Source organism: Gavia stellata, chromosome 23 (assembly GCF_030936135.1).
Source record: "Gavia stellata isolate bGavSte3 chromosome 23, bGavSte3.hap2, whole genome shotgun sequence".
In the NCBI taxonomy this organism is placed as follows: Eukaryota; Metazoa; Chordata; class Aves; order Gaviiformes; family Gaviidae; genus Gavia; species Gavia stellata.
This window is the reverse complement of record NC_082616.1, coordinates 12,638,124-12,661,200: the sequence shown is the minus strand read 5'-3', so window position 1 is coordinate 12,661,200 and position 23,077 is coordinate 12,638,124. Positions and strand designations below refer to the sequence as shown.

Below are 23,077 nucleotides of genomic sequence, written 5' to 3'. Positions count from 1 at the left end.
CTGATGGAGTAAGGGAGGTCTGCCCAAGGCTGAGACTAGGGCTGCAGAAAAGGTTTGATGTCTCCTGACATCTGTCTCACGACAGACCCAGGGGACAGATGTGATGATGATCGCCCCTGCCCGTCCTCCCCACATTTGCAGAAGCCATGAATGACTTCTTACATTTTCCACTTTGGACACTTTTAAAAGAAAAAGTGTGAATTAAGGACAAAATGTGTGATGGCTTTTCCCACTGCATGTTGACCCGCTTGTCCAGATAAATGAGTAGCATGGCACCTGTGTCAGTCTCGTGTGTGTGGGGTGTCCCACTAATGTTGCTTGGGTTTGTTTCTCAGGCCAGACCAGCAGTGGGACGTGGACGAGCTGCAGACTTGCTTGAGCAACCATGCCTTGCTCTTGAAAAAGCACCGGGTTCAGCTCACGGAAGAAGTGGCGGAGATGTTTGAAAGCCTACTCGTTTCCGGCAAGACGGCGCAGGATGGCCAGGTTGGCACTTGCATCTAATAATATCTAAATCAATGACACCTAGAGACTAATTTGCATCGTTAAGGTGAGATGGGCCCTGTGCCGCTAACGCAATCCGGTATGTGGGCTTTCAGGGGAACAGCAAGCAGTCTGTGTTCGTTAATCAACCTTGGAGATGGTTAGGAGGTGGGTAAGGAGAGAATACAGGTTCTTCAGTTTTCTCAGGGCAAATATGTACAGCACTTCATCGCACGGAGAAAACAGTCTCTTTAAGGTCTCCAGGAAGGTGTCTCTTTTCCACCCTTCAAACCAGTTATTTATTTAAACAAGCTCACACATTTGCTGTGATGTGAATTTATCACAAGGCTTGTATCATCTGTCTTTCTCTGTGGCTTAGTAGCTTTTTATCATGGATGATGTATTTTTTTTTTTTTTAAACAGAGTTATGTTTGGTACACTGAATACAGAGAGTATTGCACAAATAGTAGTGTGCTCATTTCTTTAAACGTTAACGCAAAAGGTTAAAACTAACTCTTTAAAAAAAAAATTTGGCATTCAATAGACCCACGAGTGTCCCGACCTCTTTTGCTGCAAACCCAGAGCAGCCAGCCGCGCGGGGAGGGCAGGGATCAGATCCCTGCCGCCTCCAGCTGCAGCCGTGCCGGGAGAGCTGGGGCTCTGGCACTGGGGAGATGTCCCAGCTGCTTCTGCACCGCCCCTGCAGTGGGAGCCGGGAGGTCTGCCAGGCAGCCCGCCGGTAACGAGCTGGACCCATGCTCTGCTCCAAAAACTATTTGCAAAAAATATTTTTCCTCTAATTTTTAATGAGAAATTAAAAAGCAGTTTAAACAGCTATGCTATATTCTAGTTTTACTAGCATTTGAAACAAATAACAAAGATGTAATATTTCAGTCAGTTGTACACTTTCAGTAATAGCCAGGGTAACTTCTTTTTCTGTATGTGGAAAGTAATTTGTATTCTGTCCTTAAAACATTCAGGCAAGTAGAAGAGATGAGCAAGGAATGTATCATTGCGCTGCTGACAGATAAACAAATACCATACATAAATTCATAATTGCATGTAAAAACTTTTACAAAGTCAAAGCTCAATAACACAAGCTTTATGGGTGAATATATGCAGTAATAATCTGTTTATTGCTACATGTTACTGTGGCCCACACATACACATTTAACATTTATATTACCTATTAAGTAGATCCAGTCAATTAAATGTAATGCCAGGATGCATCCCCTACCTTGAAACACCTTATTTCCAAGCAGGTTGCACAGAACAGGGTCAATATAAATTACGCAACGTGCATGTACAGCAACAGTTGCTGTACCATGAAGATGTATATATAGTAGCAGTGAACTCGTAAGCAATCTGCACCTAAGGATCTTAAATATTTACGACTCCAAAGTTTGAATTTCTGGCCCATGTTGATGACTTCTTTCTCTGAGGGCTTAAAGATCTGTCAGGAACCCCGCTGGATGATGTGCTGTACAGCCAGGCAGCAGGGTGGAGGTGCAGGAGGGAGCTTTGAGCTCCTGCCCGTACAGACAGACCTGTCAAGTCAGCCGTCCCCATCCCCATCAGCACATGTGCTCCGCGGAGGTTTGGCGATGACCAGCAGCAGGTCCGCCTTCTCCTCCAGTGCCTTCAGCATCTCACCCATTCCAGTGGTCCACAGAGGCAGTCTGTCCACTATTTAGTCTATCTCTGAATTACGTCTGTCTTCTATTCTCTTACGTCTTACTATCAGGTTTTCTCTCCTCCCCTGTTAAGAAAACTGGGTATCGTTCCTGTGGACATGGGACAGCCATGGGGAGCTGGTGAGGTAGGAACGCCTTTTCTGGGCAGTGGGGTAGTCTCTGGGCTGTGGAATCTGTGGAATCCAGTGCCCTTTTCAGCCAAGTTACCCTCCTGTAAGAATAAGCCCCACGTGGCTCATGCAACATGTTCGACGTCTTCACGCCCTGACAGAATGTCGGCGTCTCTGTGGTCCCTGTGACTCTGAATGCTGAGCTTTGGTTCTCCTGGTGGGAACCTTCCCTCTGCCTGGATTAATTATGGTGCTAGCGTTTATGCTGATTGCCTGTATTTGTTGGTGGTGGTTCATGCCTATTTGGATGTTAAATGATACTGCAAATAGGTAAACGAAGTACTTCTGGTGAGAGAAATCCACACTGAGATAAACTGCTACATGGGAATTAATTTCTTTCGATAGTAAAGATTTCCCAATCCTGCCTGTAATTTAAGGAATTCTTTACATTAAGAAAATGAGACTTAAAAATCCCCATTTTTTGGATGAAGTAGCAGCTTGCTTGCATTGCTTTTGTATGGAGACTTTCCGTATGTAAGTTTAATAGAAAGAAAAAAATTCGGCAAGCTCTTTGCTTAACTGTTGCTGAAAAGCTGCCCTTCTGGGCTCCTGAATAAGTGTGGATTCATGAGGAGGGAGCAGATGCGGGAGAATAAAATTTTTCTCATGAGACCAAAAAGTTTTGACTTGAAGCCATTCCACGCTCTCAGGTCAGTACGTATAGAATAAGTTACACAACCTGGAGTTCTCGCTGAGATGTTGCTCCTTATCGCTGAAGGCTTATTATTAAACAATTGTTTTATTAAACAATTAGATAATTAGAGCAGAAAATCTAGTAGATTTTAAAGACTCAAGTCCATATTTAGTGTTACAAAAGAAAACCAAGAGGAACACCCTACAGGTAAAGCAGAGATGGGAAGGATGCCCCAAAAGCCTTTGCTGCTCTTTGTGAAATAATAAACGCCAGGAAGAATGATTTCTCCTGCTCTCGGATAAAGCCACACGCAGTACTTTTAACACGGGTGGCTGATAACCTAAGACGTGCTTGCTTTATTTTAAGCCTGCTTTTAACTCAGCCATCTTTACAGTATGTTCAGCTGCCTGTAAAGGTGCTGGCTTCCAACTTAATTTTTTGTGTCAAAACCACCTTCAACTACAGAGGTCTGAGTAGTGCTGCTGCAGAGAGCTGCACGCACAGGCAGGAGAGAACAAACTTTACGGAAGTGCAGGAATAACATGGATTAAAATCGGACCCGTGCCCGGCTGAGGCTAGCTTGGGCGAGCTGTGCATCAGGTTCTCTGCCTTCGGGTTCGCCGGTCTTGGTGGTTTAAGCTGCAGCTCCCACTAACGCGGTGGGTTAACTTGCCTTATTGCTGCCTGAAGCGGAGAGATTTCTGTTCAGTCTGTTGCTGTTGTAGCATATTTGATACACCCTTCTCTTCGGCTTACCCTGAACGCATCAGGCAGGGAATACTGAGAATTTCCAGAAAACCCAGTGATTAAAAGAATAATTCAAAGTTTGTGTTACTTCAAGGCAGAATGCAATTCCTGAGCTAGTGCTGATTTAACTCGGAGGTAATTTAACATCTAACAAAAACACCGTGGAAACAGATTACACCGTGCAGTATAGATTAGCCTAAATGTATGTTGGAAAACGCTCGAGATGATGGATAATAGGGCTGCAGTTATTTTTATTTTTTTAATGCTGCAGGCTCTGAGAGAGGTCCTTCCAGAAGAGTGTGGGGATAGGTCATCTATTCAGAGCAATGAATCATCTTACAGCTTGCCATCGGTCCCAAACGACGGCGGGGAAATAAAGCAGGCAAAAGACTCTCCCTGGCTCGCCGGCACGGGAGAACAAGGTAACAAGTGTTAAAAGGTCTGGCTGCGTGCTCAAAGTTATTGTCCTTCTCTGTATATACGTATTTTCTGTCCAAATCTGCAGGGGACTGTATTATAGCGACTGGCGAATTAACGTATATTTGTAATGAAGTTCGGGGGGGGCGGTTCCGAAGTATCTCAGTATCATTTGTGATTCTTGTTACCTCTTAAAATGAGTGATGCCTATTGGGACTATTTTTTCCTGCAGGAGTAGGAAAGGAAGCCTTGTGGCAGTTATTGGAAACGGATCTATAGGTGTTACATGTGTTTAAAAAATGTCTGCCGTTTAGAAATCATGGGATATATTTGTTGTGTTTTATTATAACGCTGGACTGCAGAATAAATTTTCACAAAGAAAAGGGTTCATGCCGAGAAAAGTGTGCAGTGCCATTTCAGAGCTTAGAAGGTGAATGCGTTTGTGAAAACCCAGTTAATTTCTTTAGATAAGGAAGTAATATATTAGTCCGGCGTAATAACCGGCGACGGCAACTTGCTCGGTCTGCTCTCAGAGCATCCCTTACATCAAAGTCCGGAAGAGACAGGCAATTAGGTTGCAACGCTCTTCACAGAGCAAATGTAAACAAACTGCTTTAGGCCTCCTAAATTCACGCGACTTTTATCTGCGGAGGAGACGGAGACTTTGATTTAAACTAATTTTCCGCGGTCGGTATGATATACGCTGCTGCTGTCGGGCTGCCGGACGAGATCGCAGAGTTACTGTGGGTTGTTTGTTTCCTAAATCCCATTGGGTCTTAAATTATTTAAGACATTTGGTTAGCTTGTCCTTTTCTCTGGAAGCTACAGAGAGGCAGGGCAGCCTCGCCTGGGAGGAAAGTTCACAGTAGGCGCCTCTTTTAAGAACGGTAATGGATAGTTTAGATCAATAAACAAGAGATAACAAAAGTGAGAAATTAAAGGGAGTAGGGCTTAAAAGCAAACAAACCAGTCTGATCACTGCGACTTTGAAATGTGTTTCATTATGGTGTGTTCACATCCAGAAGTCACAAGCTGGTGTGAAGATGAGAGCAAGGAAGAAAGCGCGGTCGAAAAGATTCCTATTACAGGTAAAAGTAATGGCTGCATATTAACCTCAAATCCAGTATTCAACTTTATTATATAATCAAAACATGGCATTTTAGTGGCTCGGGTCCACTAATAGTGAGTAAATTCAGCTACTACATACTGAGCGCAAAGATTAAACGTAAGATCATAAAGTCCACGCTTATGTTAACATAAACCAAGATGGAAAATAACAGGGCCTATTTAATTCCTTGTAATCATGTTATACATTTAAACCATGTGAATATCCCGTCATTTAGCCTTTCAGGTCCTGGTATCAGTGTTACAAAGGTCAGTCTCCATGGGGAAGATCCAGTAATTATATGGCAAACTACAGATGTTTCTGATTTGATTCTTTTCTTTTCTCGAGTAATTGAATGTGTATCATTAGAATAAGCGCAGGGGAAAACCCTGCTAGCCGTGAAGCCGTGCCTTTGCCTCTGTTACAAAAGCTGCCTGATAAAACCTTATTGCTAAAAATTTTGTGTTATCAAGACGCGTTCAGATCCTCCCGCAGCAGATGTATGAGGCTTGCTTAGGATCCCGCGATGTCGCTGCTTTTCGGTCCTGGGGTATCAATAGCGCATTAGTATTCAGGGCAGGGCTCTTCGCAATGAGTCTCAATTTGCTTTTGCCTGATTTTGCAAAGTGGTGGGCTGCTTCCTTATAAATTTTGATGTTTGGCTAAATATTTATTTATGCAGGTGTGTACTCCGACAGAAAGGTGCGAGGGCATCTGCTTATGCAACGCTCGCTGTTGCGTTTCTGCTCTTTTACGGCTTCAAAATAGCCTGTCTTTCAGAGAGCAATTCATTTCTCTATAGAGGTTTTCCTCTGCTGCTTTTTGAGCCTAATTTGCGGCTGAAATATAAAAATGTGCTTCTTGTATTCCTGAATTATACTGCAGCAATAATATTCCTATGTTAGCCCAATAAAACTTAGATTTTTATTATTTTTTTTTCCTAGGGAGTAGAATGCTTTCCATTCTCCTGCTTCTTAAAATGTCCTTCAGTCACACATGGCAACATGTTTTAAAACGTGAATTGCATTGATTTTCAGATGAATTAAAAGCCACTTAAATATTTTTCTTGAAACAAAACAACACTTCTCATTTGAAAATGAATCTAAAATTTTGTAAATCTTGGGATTGGTTTGATTTTTTTTGTAATTTAAGAGGATTCAAATCTGAGGACTGGGGTTTAAGTTCCCTAAACTGCGGAGAGTGCCAGCAAGAACAACGTTGGGAATGGTGACTGCCTCCACCTAATGCCAGCACTGATACTGGTTTTTTTGTTAAGGAGAACAGCAGCTCGTGAGTTTGGATCTCCATAGCTGCCAATGCTTTTGGTTTGCTTCTCCCCACCCTGAATTTTATGACTTATCAGTACTGGGTTCTGCTATGATTTTTGCATACAAATGTGTCGGGGAATTCGCTATTGCAGTTTTTCCTGCTGGGGACCCCGACAGTCTGTGTGGCTGGTTGCTGGGTTAGATGGCAATTAGTCAAAAGCCAAGCCACGATGGACATCCCCCTTCCCTGCTTCTCCCGTAGCTTTCTTAAGGAATGGGCATGCAAGTGCTAATACTTCCTATTTGTAAAAATGCCGAGAAACTCTCCCTAACCTAAACGCTGAAACCAGTAACTTCAGTTTAAGATCCGTTCTTTCTGAGTCTGCTTTATTTACTGTTTTGTTGCAGCGTGTTGCCAGTAGCCAGCGGTCGCATTGTCTCGGGAGTGAGGCTTTTCATATCTCACTTGAAAGCAAAGTTGCTCCTTTCAGATACGATTCATCTTCAGCCCATGATCTTCTCTGGGCTGCTTCTTCTCTTCTGGCTCCTCACCCTTCCAGCGTGTCGCTTTTTTCCTTTTTGCTCATCATTATTTGCTGTAGACTGTGGTCCTGGAGCTCTGAAATTGTTCTGTGCCTAAAATAGAGGCAGCATCTCTGTGCGCTGTCTTTTGGGTTCAAATGACTTGTTTGAGAGTTTGGCTTTGTGTTTTCAGATGAGCTGATATTTAGTGTCCATTCTATACACAATCCGTTTGCTGTACAACTTTTTCTAAGCTTAAGGGATACAAATTTTGGTTTTGTCAGTACTTGCTGCATTCTTTAAGGGCTTTAAGTGTTGGTTTGAAACACTGAAAGCTTCGGGGCTTTGGGGTTTTGGTGGACGCCATTGTGAGAGCTGGGTGGATGCGCTTCCAAGCGGTCTTCTGTGACGGCACTTCAAGAATGCTTCTGTAGTTTTAGTTTATTTTTCTTTTACTTCTGTTACAGAAAAAAAGAACCAAAATATTTATTTTAATATTCTGTAAACATTCCAGAAATACTTGTATTTTTTCTTTAAGGCCTGTAGGGGAGGAAGGAGGTAGCCGTGTGGCTTTGGGGAAAAGGGCTTTAGAGTCACAGCTGACATGGCGTTGGATGTCCCTTAGAGACAGCCTGTGTTGGCACCTGAAACTGCTGGTGCAAGGACTGACTTCTCCTGAGCTCTTCTGTACGGAGGCTTGGACTGAAACGTCTGCTGAGCTGTTCCCATCCGTGGCAGGACACCTGAGCTTTTCAAACCCGTGGTCCACCGGGGGTGCGGGGGCCATGTAGCTCGTAGCGTGAAGACGGTTTCTTTCCTAGAGCCTTGTCCCAAGTTTGTGGAAGGCCACGTTGTGATAATTGACTTTAAAAGGATTGTATTTTGTCTGTGGTCTCACCCAGAGAGGCGCTAGGTATTAAAGCAATCTCATTTTATATCAGGTTATATGAGAATAGAGGCTGATGTGTGGACTCGTTCTCATTTTCTTCATGGGTGCTTTGTTTTTTATCGTGGGAAGACATGTAAAAGAGATTGTTCAGATTTTTTGCTGTTCCTGAGATAGGCGAATAATGTAAGGTCAAAAAGAAAGGATAAAATCTATTATTTCTTGTTTTGCTGGATGACAGTTTAAGAGTCTCATTTATGAGTCGGAAACTGCTGATTTTATTGAAGGGGCAGGTTTGTTAAGATTTAACAAAACAAGATTCTCTCTCTACCCTTCATTTATGTCTTTGATTTAGATAGATGTTAAAGCTATAAAGCATTTGAATAAAAATGGCGCTACTTCTCCACTCATCAGGCTTCGCTTTCACAACATCTTGAATGTCACCTTCCAGCTACTTGCCAGGTATAAAATCTCTAATGTAGAAATAAGGAGGAAAAACCCTCTTAAGAAGAAAAAAAAAAATTAGCCCTTCTTTATATATCATAAGGGAACATGAAAGAGCACAAATCCAATTCTGCTTTCCTTTTTAGGTCACCTTTAATGAGGCAATAATCCTGCCAACACTTTGCCCACGCCCACACGTCCTTCCCAGTGAGGTCCTGCTTTGAGCTTGAAGTTAAAAGGTTCCCGAGGTTTCACTTGGAGTGCACTAATAAAGGCATTAATAAGTCTACCCAACTTTTCTCTTCGTTTGATATCAACCCATTCGCAACTGCTGTTATGAAAAAAGTTCACCTGTACGCGATTAATCGCTGCTGCTGTTGCGGTCTGACAAAACTACCTTGGGACAGCGTAAGATTGTACGTTTTGCTTAAATTAGTTTGGATTACGTACTCCAGTAGGTGGTATTTTACGCTGCTCGACTTAAGTTCCTGAAAGACGTCAGAGTCTTTTTATAGTTATGAATTCCGGGTGAAAATTCTTCTTCCGTCTTTACACAGAGGATGCGATCACTGGATGCCTTGCTCCACTGGGATTTCCCGAGTCCACTGGTCATACAAGTGTCTCCTCTTGAGAGGACAGCATCGTACGTTGGTATATTATTATGATAAGAGTATTTATTTGTTTTTTATTTATTTAAAGGAAGCAGGAAGGTATTTGTTGGTATTTGACCTACTTCTGCATACTGGTTACTGCAGTGTTCTGCTCAGGTTTTAATTTGGAGATTTTTTTTCCATCTATTTGCTCTGCAAAGAGCATATCCTTCTATCAGATTTGCAGGTAGCCTTTATCTTCTCTCTGTACGCAAGTTTTTTGCTTTATGGTAAGGGAAATCAGTGTGTGTAAGAGCCCATGTACGTCCGCCTGGCACTTGCACCTCTGGTCCCAAGGCAGAGGTGTGCACAGCGGCTGTTTGTGTGCTGGCAGTGGCACGGCAGCTGACAGCCCACCTTTAATCCCACGTAGCTCTTTGTAGATTATCAGCAAGCGCCGTAATTAGTGTTAATGTGGTGGAGGAGCTTGTTCAGATTTAAAGTTCCTCTGGGCAGGAACTATTGCTAGTTTTCTGGTTTGGTGCAGGACCTAGCAGTATGGCAGCCCAGACCTACCAGCACTTCTGAATGCGGATGCAGTAACTATTGCCAAGGTCACTGTAAAACTGCACAGCTTGCGGGCTCAGCTGATCCTGATAATACTCCTTTCAAGGCGTTACTGACTTTGAAGTCTAGTGACAGCTGAAATACCCAAGCTGCTAACTATTTTACTGGTGACAAAAACACACAGGAAAAACAAAGTTCCTGTTGGTGTAGGCTCTCGCTTGTGTACGGGAGGAAGATGCAGATACGTGTCTGGGTTGGGTTTTTTGCCCTCCAACTACCTCTGTTTGCATAAAGGATTATTGATTGTTATTGGAAATAATGGATGATAGCTCTTTATAGCTTTTGAGTGGCATACAGAGTGCTCTTGTTCCTCTCCCAGTAGAGCAGCACCTACTATACTACTTCTATGGCATGCTTACGTGCTTTGTCGCTTAGGTTGAAGATTTCAGTTTTGCTCACAAACTGTACGGGCTACACGTGAATGCAGTGGCATTTCTGTTTTCCCGGTCTGCATTTTAAAAACCAGCAACCTTGTTGAATTACCTTTCCCGTTTCCAGACAGGCAGAGTCAAGCACTTGGAGATTGTTCGTAGAAAGATGATTTGGTGTCTGCAGATTACTTTTCTATGCTGGGACTACAGCTGCAGTGAAGGGCTTTAATCTGGTTTTGATGTTTAAAAAGTGTGGACTTCCTCCTCTGTGAGAGAGGCAATACAATTAGCAAGGTATAAATGTTGCAAGTACAAGGCCAAGAGCTGTCTTATCTCCTCATTTGCAGAAAATTACATCACATCACTTCTTTTGCTGCTGAGATGTTTGGCTACTAATCAATAGATGCGCTCCCCCTACGGCCTAGGTTGCAGCATGGGGAAAATATCTTCTTTTCAGTTCTGTGCTGGTACAGTATGTTCTGGGTCAAAGATCATTTTAACTGTTCAGCAGAACAAAATAATAGTGGTTCATTATGCAACAACGGTGGGTTTTTTCCTGGAATTGGTGGCTAAGGAAGAAAACAACACCCATTTTATTCAGAACAAAATTGTAAAAGCTGACATGAAAGTTGCTTTGACCCATGCCAACTGCACAATTAATTCAAAGTTGAAAAGTGTGTGGTGTTTTTAATTAATAGTGTTATCTCGAATCCTTTGCTAGTTCTGAGTGGAGGGAACAACGTATAGGGAAAAGGTGCGAGGAGAGCTGTGTCGTCTGGGACACACCAGCTCCCATTCTGCTGCAGTATTGCTCAAACAATTGGATTAAGAACTTTCCATTATTAACATCCCAATTTGAGCATAAAGACTGAGTTTTATCAAGCTTGTTCGGTTGCGTCTGTGCAGTACGGGCTGGCTGTTCAGACTAAGTGTACCAAGTACCCATCCGGACAGCTTCACCCCTGCGGGCCTGCGGTGCTTCTGGGGTGTCTCCAGAAGACGAGAGCTGGTGGTGTGGTGAGCCCACTCCTTCCAAAAACCGCTTAGGGAGAAAACATCAAGCAGATGTACCAGTGTAGCAAGAATTTACTGAATTCGGATGGGAAGGGAGAGGTGCTTTTTAGCAAGCCTGTGTACGGCCCAGGAGGCGTTACGAGAGGGCTGTCAGGAGCTGCTGCTCCCCAGCAGCACTGGTGCAGCCCACAGCCCTCCTCTCGCCTCCGCTTCTGCTTCCCAGCGCCGCTGCTCCCTGCTGAATGATTTCTATGGCGCTGGCAATTCTTTTATCCAAGGGTTTTGGTCTGCATGCTGCTGTTGTGCTCTAAACCCATCTTTTTTTTGGTTTTTTTGCCTCTTCTCCACTTGGTGCATCTTTCTTGCCAGGGCTATCATGTTCTGCTGTGTGCTCAGGGTAAAACCCATATTTGTGTTTCAGCACAGTATGCCTCTGGCTGTCCCCAGCCTGCTACAGGGAGGGTGTGCTTGGCTGTTATAACAAGGCAAGGTAGATGCTTCTGACAAAACAAACAACAGAAACACACGCACCCCCCAGAATAAAAGTGTCTTTTTGAACTAAGTTGCATTTAGCCTTACAATGATTGGTTTTATGAAGGAAATCTGCTGATCTGCGTAAGGGTTTTATGGCACGATGCAGTTCTATCTGGAGCAAAGTGCTTAAGGGCTTTCTCTCCTAGCAGCCTATTTCTTGTATCTTCTCTTTCCTGCCCCATACGTTGCACCAATTGCTTGTGCTTGCTCACAAAGGTGAAGCAAGTATTGCCACATGCCCAGGTTGGCCTGTTTTTTTTTTTGTCAGCGCTGCACGTCTGTAACCGAGAATCTTCCTTTCCTCCGACTTACAATGCGGACATGTTGTTGAAGCCGTGGGGATTAAGCAGATGAGTGGGGTAAGAGGAGGTAAGAGCCAGGTGACTGCTCAGCACACAAAGCAGCAGTCACTGCACACTGACTGCTTACGCATTGTCAGACGCTTAGTGGGTGTCGCAACCAGATGAATCGCCCCGGCAGGCTTTCCAGGGAGGTGAGCTGCTGGGCTTAGGAGTTCCTAGAAGGCTCTCCCATTTCTGTAGGGTACGTAGGATGTAAGTCAGCACAAAGATGCTCAAGGGGAATGACAGGATTAATTGGCAAGGCAGTCTGGAGGCGGCTTGGTGTAACTAAGGCAGAAGTGGGGAATGATAGCCCAGTATTGTATTATAATTGACAGGTAGGGCAAAGCTGGGCTCTGAAAAGTCTTAAAGGTGAAGAACAAGTAGTTTGTGTTACTGTTGGATGCAGTCAAGGAAGGGGAGCCAGTGCAGCCATGGAAAGCATGGGGGAATGGTCTTTTGAGGCTGGTGTGCACGCAGAAGCCGTAAGGAGAGCTGCATGACAACAGTGGCCCAGCTCGAGTTTTGGTAGAGCTGGCAAAGAGCTGGACTTTGAAGTGCCAACTGGAAAGGTGTGGTGGGCACGCCTGGATTAAAGACGGCTCCATGTTACTGCCCTGAGGGACGGGAAGAGCATTCAGCAGCAACAGAGAAAGTTGCTCATGCACAGGTAGAAGCACTTCTCGTTCCTGCTGCAGGGGAGCCCATCCACAGCAAGCTAGGTATGGGGTCCCTGCTTAGGGTGGGGTTCAGGCTTGGCCTGAAGCAAAGGCAAGGCTTTCAGAGGCACACATCAGATGCAGCTGCTTAACGGCTGTGCTAACACCCTCGGAAGCTACCATTTGCTCTGGAAACGCTCTACCTGTTGTGGTCGGGAAGGAGGAAAAGTGTTCAGCCCATTAACAGACTGTAATGAGGTGGATGTGTCCCCCTGCACGCGCAGGGCTGAAATGGGAAGGGTGGCTAGAGCTGACTATTTCTGCGGAGGCCGTTCGCTTCACGTTCTCCCTCACACAAGGAGCAAGCCATGGACACGCCGGAGCCACATCTGAGGGCACACGTAACTGGATTTTGAATGTTTGCAGGGTCTGTGGCATTCTGTTAGCCGGGCACAACTCGATTTGCGCAAGGCTTTCTTGAGGCAGAGGGATGCCCTCCTGAAGCAAAGCCTCCTCTATCCCCAGGCAAGAAAGGAGCACGTAATCTCGGCCGTGCTGTAGTTTGAATCTGTGCATGAGGAGCCCTGAAAAATACTCCTATGTTAAGTGCTTTACTGCTGGAGTGAGAAGCAGTTTCTGGGAGCTCTGACTTGATTAGGTTAAATTAGCTTTTTTTGCTTTCCCAAAATAACGTACAAACAAGCGTGAATATTTGTCCCTTTGTGGTCAGTGGTTTCTCAGTGCATGCCCGCATCGCTCAGCCTCCAGCTCTGAGCTGCCGCCAGTCTTGCATCCAGGATGTCCTCTGTGATCTCCGTGGGTCTCTGCTCCTCTGTGCATGTACGTCACAGGAGACGGGGGGAGGTTTCCCCTTTTTTCCTTCTTTTCTTTTTTTCCCTCCATTCTTGAGTTTTCTTTTTTCCTTCGTGCATTCCCTGGGAAGTGGTCAGGTCTGTTCTGCAAAGAGGCATGCTGCTGCCAGTGCAGCTCCTGTGCCCGAGCTCTGCCATCTCCTGTGTCGGTCGGATGTCTTGCACCTCTTTGTTGGCAGTGCCCGAGACCGAGCAGGATTTCTGCCGCTGAAATCCAAGGGCAGAGTGGTGGGATCCGCTGGAGCGGACTGGTGATGTGCACGGCCAGTTAGAAAGTAGGAGTGTCCAAGCTGTACAGAAATACTGAATTGTCCTGGGTTGGAATGAAGTTGGTAACAATTAGGGCTTGTTTATAATTTCAGTACTATATATATATGCAAAATAGCCTTTTAAAGTGGGATTTGTACTTGAGCATCATGTTCTTTGGAAATGAGTACAAAGATGAGCAATTGTACAATTCCAGTGAATGAATTCATTTACCTCTTTTTTTTTTTTTTTTTTTTAAATCAATCTCTACAGAATGGAAATGAGATACACAGAGCAGGGAGAAAGGAAAGAAAGGAAAGCGTGGATAAAGGTTTTGAAATAGTTGGGTGTTTGGCTGTTTAAGTCATAAAAATCCCAAGATCTGGTCTCCCAAACGCAGCTCTAGTTCAAGAGAACAATTAAAAATACTGATGTTTCAGATATTATTTAAGAGAACTGTAACTATCCAGAATAATCTACATTTAAGGGGAAGGAGAATAAAAATAACCTTGCTTCCTGATTAAAGTAAATGAGAATGCAGGGATGGAAAACAAACAAAAAAGAGTAAAAAGACCCCAGAAATCCTTTAAGTTTTGCTTAAAGTTGCCATGATGCAATACAGCTCTTAAAAGAATCTCAGTGTTTGCTCTTTTTTTCTAAAATGAGGCAAAATGTGCAAAAATTTCAGTATTCACAAGAAATCGTCACCAGATAACTTGATTGATTGCAGGGGAATCTTGTTTTCTTGTGTTTTTAACTAATTTCCACCTAACTGTGAGCAAACAACATTGAGGCAGATACCATAACTGCGTGGTACGCAGTCCTCTAGACTTCGTCATCAAACCAAGAGCGTGGCCGTTACGCGCATCTGCGTGAAAATAAGTGTGGTGCTGCTAGGGACTGCACGCTGTTGTAAAGTCCAGCCATTATTATTTGGAAATTTGTATTTCATGTTTTTACTTAACAGGTTGGGATAGTGGTGACAACAGTTTCAAAGCAAAAGCAAGCCAAGAAACGCGTTCGGAAACTAGTTCTTCATCGAATGAAAGAAGTCCTCCCTTCTCAAGGTAAAGCTGTTAAATCCTTTAACATCTGAAACGCTTCTGTAGAATGAGAAACACTGACAGAAAATTACTGAAGCTCTGATTATTTTCTTTTTTTCACATGGTCTAGGGTTAAGGTTCGTGTTTACGTTTATCTAATAAACCATCTTATTGGTACACCTTAGAAAATATTTGTGCCAAAGCCAAGTATTGTTTTGCAGCTGTTGTTTTCTCATTTTAAGACTCAATTGACATCTCAGTGAACCACAAATTAGCGTGTACAGCTGCTCTCAGTAGGGCTACTCAGGGGCCAGACAATAGGAGTTGTCAGGAGAGGGGCAGACATAAAACATAAAGTCTTCAAGAAATAAAGTGGTGGGTTTCTTCTCCATATATCCGAGAAGTAAACTAGCTGTGACTGGATAACGCCTGTCATGGGCTCGGGGTTTGGGGGGGGGGGGTTGTATTTGATACCGGGGTATTTATAGCATGCCTTTCTTGCTTTCAAATAGAGTATATTTAATTAATGGCCTTACATATACCTAAAGGGCGCAGTTTGTTCTTTTTTTTAAAAAAAAAAAAAAGAGAAAAAAGTTGGTGTGTGGTGGTGTTTTTTTAAACTGCAGCAGTTCCCTTTGGGTCCCTGAGCAGTTCTGTTGGATGTTCCTTGTATTCTTCATTGGCATGTAACAGTAATCAAACAGCAGCAATCAAATTAGTCGTCAAGAAGTGGCAGAAAATAGGCTGTAACACAGCCATCTCATGAAATACTGGCTGGGCTTTAGATCCCTATCTGCTCTTACTGCAACAGCCCGGCAAGTGGGTGCTGCTGCTGCGCAGCTCCTGGTCTGAAAACTGCCGTCAGCAGCACTCGGGAAGAGACTTTAAAGCATTTTCATAATTTTTTAACTCCTGTTTATACGGCGTCTTTCTGTAGCTTTTTTTTTATGCTGTTATTGATGAGGTCAGTTCCAATTTTGCAAGTGTTCTGCATTTTGTGTTAAAATCACAGTATTTCTGTAATTCTTCGAGTACAGTAAATACAAGCTGTAATACAATATCGATGAATGGCATTCACGCTTTTGTTTAGGATTAAGTCTTATAGTCTTATGTTCAAACTCTTTTTTCTTTTTTCTTTTTCTTCTTTTTAAATTTTCTGAAACTTTGTTTGAGGTTTCAAACCATACAACCTAATGCTCCTATAGATGAATTTTTAAATGCTAAATTTTAGTCATTCAGGACAGGAGGAAGAGAAGGATCGGGCCCTAAAGAACTTGCTTACAGGATCACTGCTAAGCATCTGAATAAAATATGTATAATTTAAAATGAACTAATTTTTTTTTCTTAAAAAAAAGTCTCCAAGCTTTTCCCGTTGGATGTTGCACTGCTCGCTAATAATGCGTTTGGCGACTTCTGCGTTTTTCAGATGCTGTTCATATGGCATACTTTTTTTTTGCTGTTTTTTTTCCAATTCTTATTTGTGATAGATTTTAAAATAATTCACTCTGCCCTATAATTTCATGCCTTCTAGTGCTGAGAGGCAAGCGCATTTTGTGCAATGATACATGATGATGCTGCTTTAAAAGAAAATAATCTCTTACAACGGCTTAAAGTTAGTTTTTCTAAATGAGTCAAAAAGAATGCAGCCTTCTAAACACGAAGTTGTTTAACAGCCCTTGCTTTTGGGCACTTGGCCTCGCTCCGCAAAGATGGAGAGCGGCAAAAGCAGCGAGGAAGACGGAGAAATGGAAAGGCCGGCTGGCCGCTTGCTTGCGGCCAGGACGCAGTGCAGTTTCTTCGCCGCTCGCATTGAAGCGCTCCACTTACTGCAGTCACTTCTCGGGCTTTATTGCTTTTACAAGTGGTCTCGAAACCCACTACTTGAGAATAAACATAACTGTGTAGCACTGCTGTGGTACTTTTTATAAATTCTTCTTTGCTCCGTTTTGTCACTGAGCTGATGAGTGACCTCGCAAAGGACCCTGCTGGACCTAAATAAAAAAAATGGCTTCCTCTGATGTCCTCCAGACAATAATTATGATGTGCCAGTTAAGCCCAAACTACAGCTGAGGGATTTTACTTTAAAGCAGAGGCTCGGGCGCAAAAATGCATTTATAGCTCTTTGTCTGGCACCTCATTATGTGTGGGCCTGATTCATTAAGTAATTGGTTTGCAGTTGTTTACATGAGTATTAAGGCTTTCTATTCAGCAGCCTTTGAGAGATACATTGTGCAAATGTTGCATGTTATGAATGCCGAATGAGGGGCAGGGGACCGGTGCTATTGGCTAAACACTGCGCGCTGTTGAAAAGCGAGAGAAAGAGATTGGGTGCTGCTTTGCATAGCAATGACTTTCTTAATAAGCTTTACAGATTAATACACACAAGCTATAAAAGATGCAAAGAGATACTCTTAGCACATTTATACATGCTCATTTCACTATTATGGTACTGGAGCCGGGAAGAATTGAGGGCTTTCATATTCGGTTTTTCAGTGCATGTCTTCAGTGCATGAGACTTAATAGAATCCCATGTTTATTGTATTATAAATCACGGGGAAGTAGGCAGATCTGCAACAGTTTATTATTAAAGATTCTTTCAATGTAAATCTTTTTCTGCCATTGTACTTCCTACAGCAAAATCATTTTGTGGTTGAGTGGGGATGAAAGGCATAATGTACGAAGGAGTGAGTCTTAATAGGAAGCTGCTCTCCGAGTAAAGACCACTTGTTCCCTTTTGTTCGGAGGTGCATGCCAGAGCTTCCTCTTCTCCCTCCCGCAAATACTGTCCTGCTCTACCTTTAGCTAGAAAACTACTTTTTCCTGGCTTCACCTGCTTTACCGAGGGGATGTTTACACGCACAGAGATGCAAGTTGCATTTGAAGAGTTGGGGTTCTGCGGCGGAAAAGAGCGTGTTAAATTATACAATTACTCGGGGGGAAAAGGTATCAGAAGCCAGGACGGACTCTCTCCGCCAGAGCGGGCAGCAGGCGATGTGTGTGGCATTTCACGGTCCTGTAGCGATGGATGCAGCCAGTGGAGGTCACTAGCTTTCTGGGTAACTCCCAGTTTTTGAAGCAAGCAGTTTATTTTTCTTTGACTTGTTTGCACTGTCTCGTTTCAAAATAATCTGGAGATTAAAGATGCATTATTGACTGAGACCCAAACAACAATTTTCATTTGTCAGGACATAAACACGGCGTGAAGTATTTTAAACTTCGATTAATCTGTCTTCTGGAAGTAATCCGGTCTGGTCTCTGAAGGCTGGTTTCCAGTCGGAGGCCGCCTTTACCAAACACAGATGTAACGACATGCAAATAAAAGTTGGCAGATTATAATTCATCCTCTTAATTATTCTCGGGGGCGATAGTCCCCGGCGGACCCGCTGCCGCTGCGCTGCAGGCCCAGGTGGGCCGGCCGTGGGGGGGCACTCGGCCTCCGCGCCTGCCCCCCAAAACCGGCCCCGACGCTGCCTGGCTGATGGGGGCACGGACCGACTCCCAGGGCTTGGGGCTGGCGGCCGGCGGGAGACGCGTTTCCCGGGAAATCCAGGGAATGGGGCAGAGCGTGTTCCCAGGCTCCTGCGAGGCACCCAGAAACCAGCCCCGGTCCAACTGTTTCGTAGCCCTGCCGTGCATTCAGTTGTCAAGCCGCTTCTGTAAGCAGCTGGCTGCAAATTCAAGCACGTTTTTCTGATGTTACAGATATTTCTGTGAGCTTTGTTTCCTGCATCTTAACATCCAGCTGTCGCAGAGACAGGAACGTTGTAGTCGTGCTGCTCTACGGATGTTGCTGAGGGATGGTTGTGGGGAGAGGCAACAACATCTACCTAAATCCATTGTCTTTGTAGTACAGAGGAAACGGAGTTTATTTTTGTGGCGATGCCCTGTGCTCTTCCGACACAGCTTCATCGCAGCTGTGATGACATCACAGCGCTGTGATGCAGTCTTTGTGTTAGCGGTTTCTCTAGGCAAGAGTATTTTTTTTTCTTCAGCCTGCTATATCTAAACAGAGAATGGTCTTAAATGTAGCTCGATATAGATCTTTGCATCCTAAAATAAAGGTCATCCTATTTGTAGTGTAATTGCTTAAATTCAATATTATTACTCTAATTCTGGGGTGATGAATGGATTTTTTTTTTTTTCCAGTTCACACTGACTTTCCAGGGCAGGGAATACTTCTGTGATGCCAAATTTCTAGCAAACGACCAGCAGAAAATGACAGAGCCGTCAGGCTTCTGCAGGAGCTGGCAGGAAAGTGTGCGACCGCAGGGGATACCCGGCTGAGACTGCCACAGGGGAGGCACTGCCGCTCAGCAGCCTGCCTCGCTTACCGCCACGAGGCTTAGACGTTTTCGAAAAATGCTTTTTAAAGATGGGTCCACAACTCCGCATCCTCACGTATTGCTGGGGAGAAGCTTCATTGCATCTCTCGCTGAGGGTTAATGAGCACCACCCTGCCAGAAAGAAAGGCTCGATTTGTTTTCGGTGGCGTGCTGCCTCACCGTGCGCGTGTGGGACGGAGGCGCGCAGGTTTCGAGCCTCTGACAAGATTAGCCGGAGTATCACTGCTCCCGAGACTGCTGCACTCTGCGTTTTGTTTGTTTTTCTGATAAAACCTGGCATTTGGGTGGTGGTTTTTTCTCTTGGCGCCCGGGTGTTTTTTGGTGGTTTGTTGGTTTAATTTTTCCTTGATGCTTGGGTAGTTTTCTTTCTGTCTTTTTTTTTTTTTTTTGGCAACTGGGTGTCTTTTTTCTTTCCTCCTTGGCATTTGGGCATTTGGGTGTCTTTTTTTCACTTGACACTAAAACATAGAGGTTCAACAGGTGCTATACCAAAAAGATACTCAGGCTAAAGGAACCATTTTCTGCTGTTTTTCAGTGAGCCACCTCTATTAACTTTGCTCTTGTTAGTCTGGTATTTTCCTCTTAATATTAATTTTCTTTACAGAGGGAAAAATATTTTCTCAGAGCTTTTTCATTTCTTATTCTTGCAGCATCTTCAATACAAAAAGCCTGTTCCATCAGAGTAAAGGGGAGATTAAAAGGCCCTTTGAAGTTAAACTGGTTTGGGTTTTTTCTTTGTTAGAGCCTGGGTTCAGTTTGGAATTATTTTAGGGAAGAAGCAAATGTGTAAATGGATATCGAAGGGTCACGACGGGGGATTAGTTGAGGCAGTGAAACTGGCCTTACTTCATTTATACTCCTAAAATTTCTCTGCGGAGGTCTGTGTGGTTATTGTGTGCTCAGTATACCAGACGATAACTTTCATGATTGAATTTGCCGATGTCTGAATACGAATGTTTTGCAACGTAGAGGTCTTCTTGCATCTTACCAGCCTTGACTAACTAACACTTCAGACAATTCAAGAATTTTGTTCCCTGTTAGAAGGCTATCTTGCAGCATTTTGCAGGCTCGGTTTGGCGGAGCTGCGATTTCCAATCTGGCCTTTCTGATGTCCTAGCTCCATTTTCCCTATCTCCCCAGGCGTTCCTCTGTGTGCTGACAGCTTTCATGCCAAGCCTTTGCTGACGCCCTGTTCCTCGTCTCTCTCTTTATGGACTGCTGTCTCACACTAACGCCCAGCTCCTGGGGTGCAGTGTCCCAGATCTGTGCTGGTTTGGGGGTGAATCCTACTCTTGGGCGTGGTGGATTAGCCCCGGGAGGATGAACCCCAACAAATGGATGGGTTTTGGTAGAACACAAACATCTGTCTTCCCCCCTCTCCGGTCAGCGTTGACCTTTTTCTTCATGGGAAGCTGGGGTAGAAGAGGGAAGGTTTCCAAACCTTCCTACAGCCATGGTGGTCCTTGTCCACCGTGACTTCTCCGTGAGACTGCTGGCCTTCAGCCAGACCTGGAGCACCTCGCGGTGCTTTGAGTTGTTTAAGAGGACCAAGCTGCACGAGATGCGGGCAGTCTTCCACTGGTGGTCCTGCGCTCCATGTTGTGTGTGGTGGTCCTCAACACGGCAGAGGCTGTGGGCCCAGATGACCAACCCTCTTGTGTTTGATCCGGGCCTGAACCGCAGAGAGAAGTGGAGCAAAAAATCACTTCTAGGGACCTCCGAGCATGGCTGAATAACGCAACCGTACGCCTCCCTTCTAGGCAAGGGGAGGCAAAGCAGCAGGCAGTGGAAGCAGTAGCTGCCAGCTGCCTGATCTTGTTTTACTGAACTACTTGAAGATAAAATGGTTCTTGTGCAGTCTGCCACAGAAGTCACCTCTCGATCTGTAGCTCAGCAACAAGTGGTTTCTCGCTCTACACCCAGGGGAAAAACGATGCAGCCGCCAGAGTTGCAGCCTCTTGAGCACATTTTTATGGGCTAAGCCTGGGATACGTGGAGCACCTCCTGGGAGATGCTGAGGGTCATGAAATCTCACCAAAGTGAACAAGAGTTAAGGGCGTTCAGCATATTGCAGGACTCAACCCAGAGACTCTGACTTAAAATACTTGCTGGAAATACTGTTGAGTAAATGTATTTGAACGAGAAGTTGAAGTGTGGTGTAGCGTAGGGTTTGACTGAATAAAACGGAAGGGCGTTTGGATGGCATGCTAACAAAACGTCAGGTAAACATTTGAAGGCTAACATTTTAAAGTTTTTTACTTATTATGTAAGTTAATTAGTTATGTCACTGATAATACTCTACTAGTAGTGTTACTTGTTACTAGTACTTAAGCCCCAGTTTGGTATCTTGGTTGAACTTTGGCTATGTATAATATTCTATTTCTGGGAATTTTTGTATATCTGCAAAGAGGGAGGCTGTGTGCTAACGGCATTCACAGCTTGTAGAAAAGGAATATGATTTAAACAGTATGCGCTTTCTCTTATTTAAAAGATTCTGTAACATAGGTAGCTGTAATGTATTGAAACTTCCCCCTGCTTTAAGTTCAGCTTTCCAGCTGCAATCCCAAATTCTTACTGAATACAGTGGTATAAGACAAGCAATGAATCAGCTCTCTTTTTTTTTTGTACCTCCTTCACAAATGCCTCCACAATAGTAGTTAGAATATTTTTAACTCCCTGCTTTAATCAATTATATATTACTGCCATGTCTTTAAATGAAATGCAGCAAATTGTATGAAATTTTTGACAGCTGATTGCGTCCTGTTTTGACTGTGGCAACAGCTTCCAACAGCAGCTTGACGTGTGCTTATATTTTACTAGTTCGCACAGTAATGTCACAAGTATCTCCTATTTGATCTTCCTTATTAAAATCAGCTGAAGCTTTATTTTTAGAGCTTATTGCAGGATTGTTAATATAACAGTTAATTCTCCTACATCGTTGCCCCTGTGTGATTATTTCACAGCACCAACACAATACACACGCTACACACAAAAGATCAAAATGATCGCAGCTTGTTTGAGAGATTCAAAAGGGCCTGTGATGCTCTAGACACAAGAGCGGTCATTTAATAGAACAGAGTCGCAACTGCATATACATCAAGGTAGATCAAAGGCAGCCGGGAGATTGCCCATTTACATGGGGCCTGGATGGTGCTATGGGAACCCGGGAGCTGGGCTGCAGGAGTAGCTGGCAGGAAGGGGAATGAGGAAGTTCAGTGAGTGTCGGGGGGGGTGCTTTTATTTTTGTTTGGATTTTTTCTTTACTTTCTTTGCATTATCTGCAAGGCTGCGAAAGATAGATGGAGCTCTGATCCTTTGCACCCTTAATTCACTACTGGTGTAAACCGGCGCTGTTACCAAGGAATGACTCCAGTTCACGCTGCCTGAACATCTGGACCGATGTCCCTGCTGCATGTTAATTTCTCCACCTTTTAGAAGACAGAAAGGTGAAGAAACCCTTGATAAAATAGTTATTGGAAAAAAAAAAAAAGTAGTTACAGAAGTTACTGTTTTGGTTTTGTTCAAACCACCTCACAGGTTTTGTTTTTTTTTTTTTAAAAAGTCGACTTACATTCTTTTAATTTTGTGACATTGTGCTGATTATTTGAAACCCTTCTCTTTTACAGGACTGAAACCAGGAAGGGAATGGTAACTGCTATAAAATCCAAAGGTAAGAAACCAATGTTATGCTACTTAAAATCGATGTTTTTCTAAGTGTAATTTATATTGTAGAAAACCTCTAAGGACAACACTATAGAACTGTGTAAAATATGGGCATAAGGAGATGGGAAAGCATGGAATTTCCCTGCCTCAACACAGGAGCCAGCAAATAGTTGACGATGACAAATTCTGGACCAGAGAGGACACATTTCATAGGGCATACAGCATGGAAGGAGTAGCGATCTTTGCTTCAGGGTTTAAATCAAACAGTAGGGAATAGCAGGTAAAAGAAAACCCAGAGAAGGAAAAACCTGATGTTTTCTTGATCTTCCCTGTGAAATACAGGTTGCAGAAGCAGATGGGCAGCAGCACGTGTGTTTGCAGTTACACTAGGCAGGCGCACAAAG

General features: G+C 43.9%; 1 protein-coding gene across 1 annotated transcript in view; it reads left to right on the top strand.

The window, feature by feature from the left end:
- The window catches only part of KIZ (kizuna centrosomal protein), a 51,560-nt gene that overhangs the window by 26,837 nt on the left and 1,646 nt on the right, over positions 1 to 23,077 (top strand). Inside the window, exons 9-13 of the mRNA XM_059828455.1 lie at positions 336 to 486; positions 4,000 to 4,150; positions 5,168 to 5,233; positions 14,592 to 14,691; positions 22,637 to 22,680. Coding sequence (XP_059684438.1) covers positions 336 to 486; positions 4,000 to 4,150; positions 5,168 to 5,233; positions 14,592 to 14,691; positions 22,637 to 22,680 — 512 coding nt within the window. The remainder of the gene's footprint in view (positions 1 to 335; positions 487 to 3,999; positions 4,151 to 5,167; positions 5,234 to 14,591; positions 14,692 to 22,636; positions 22,681 to 23,077) is intronic.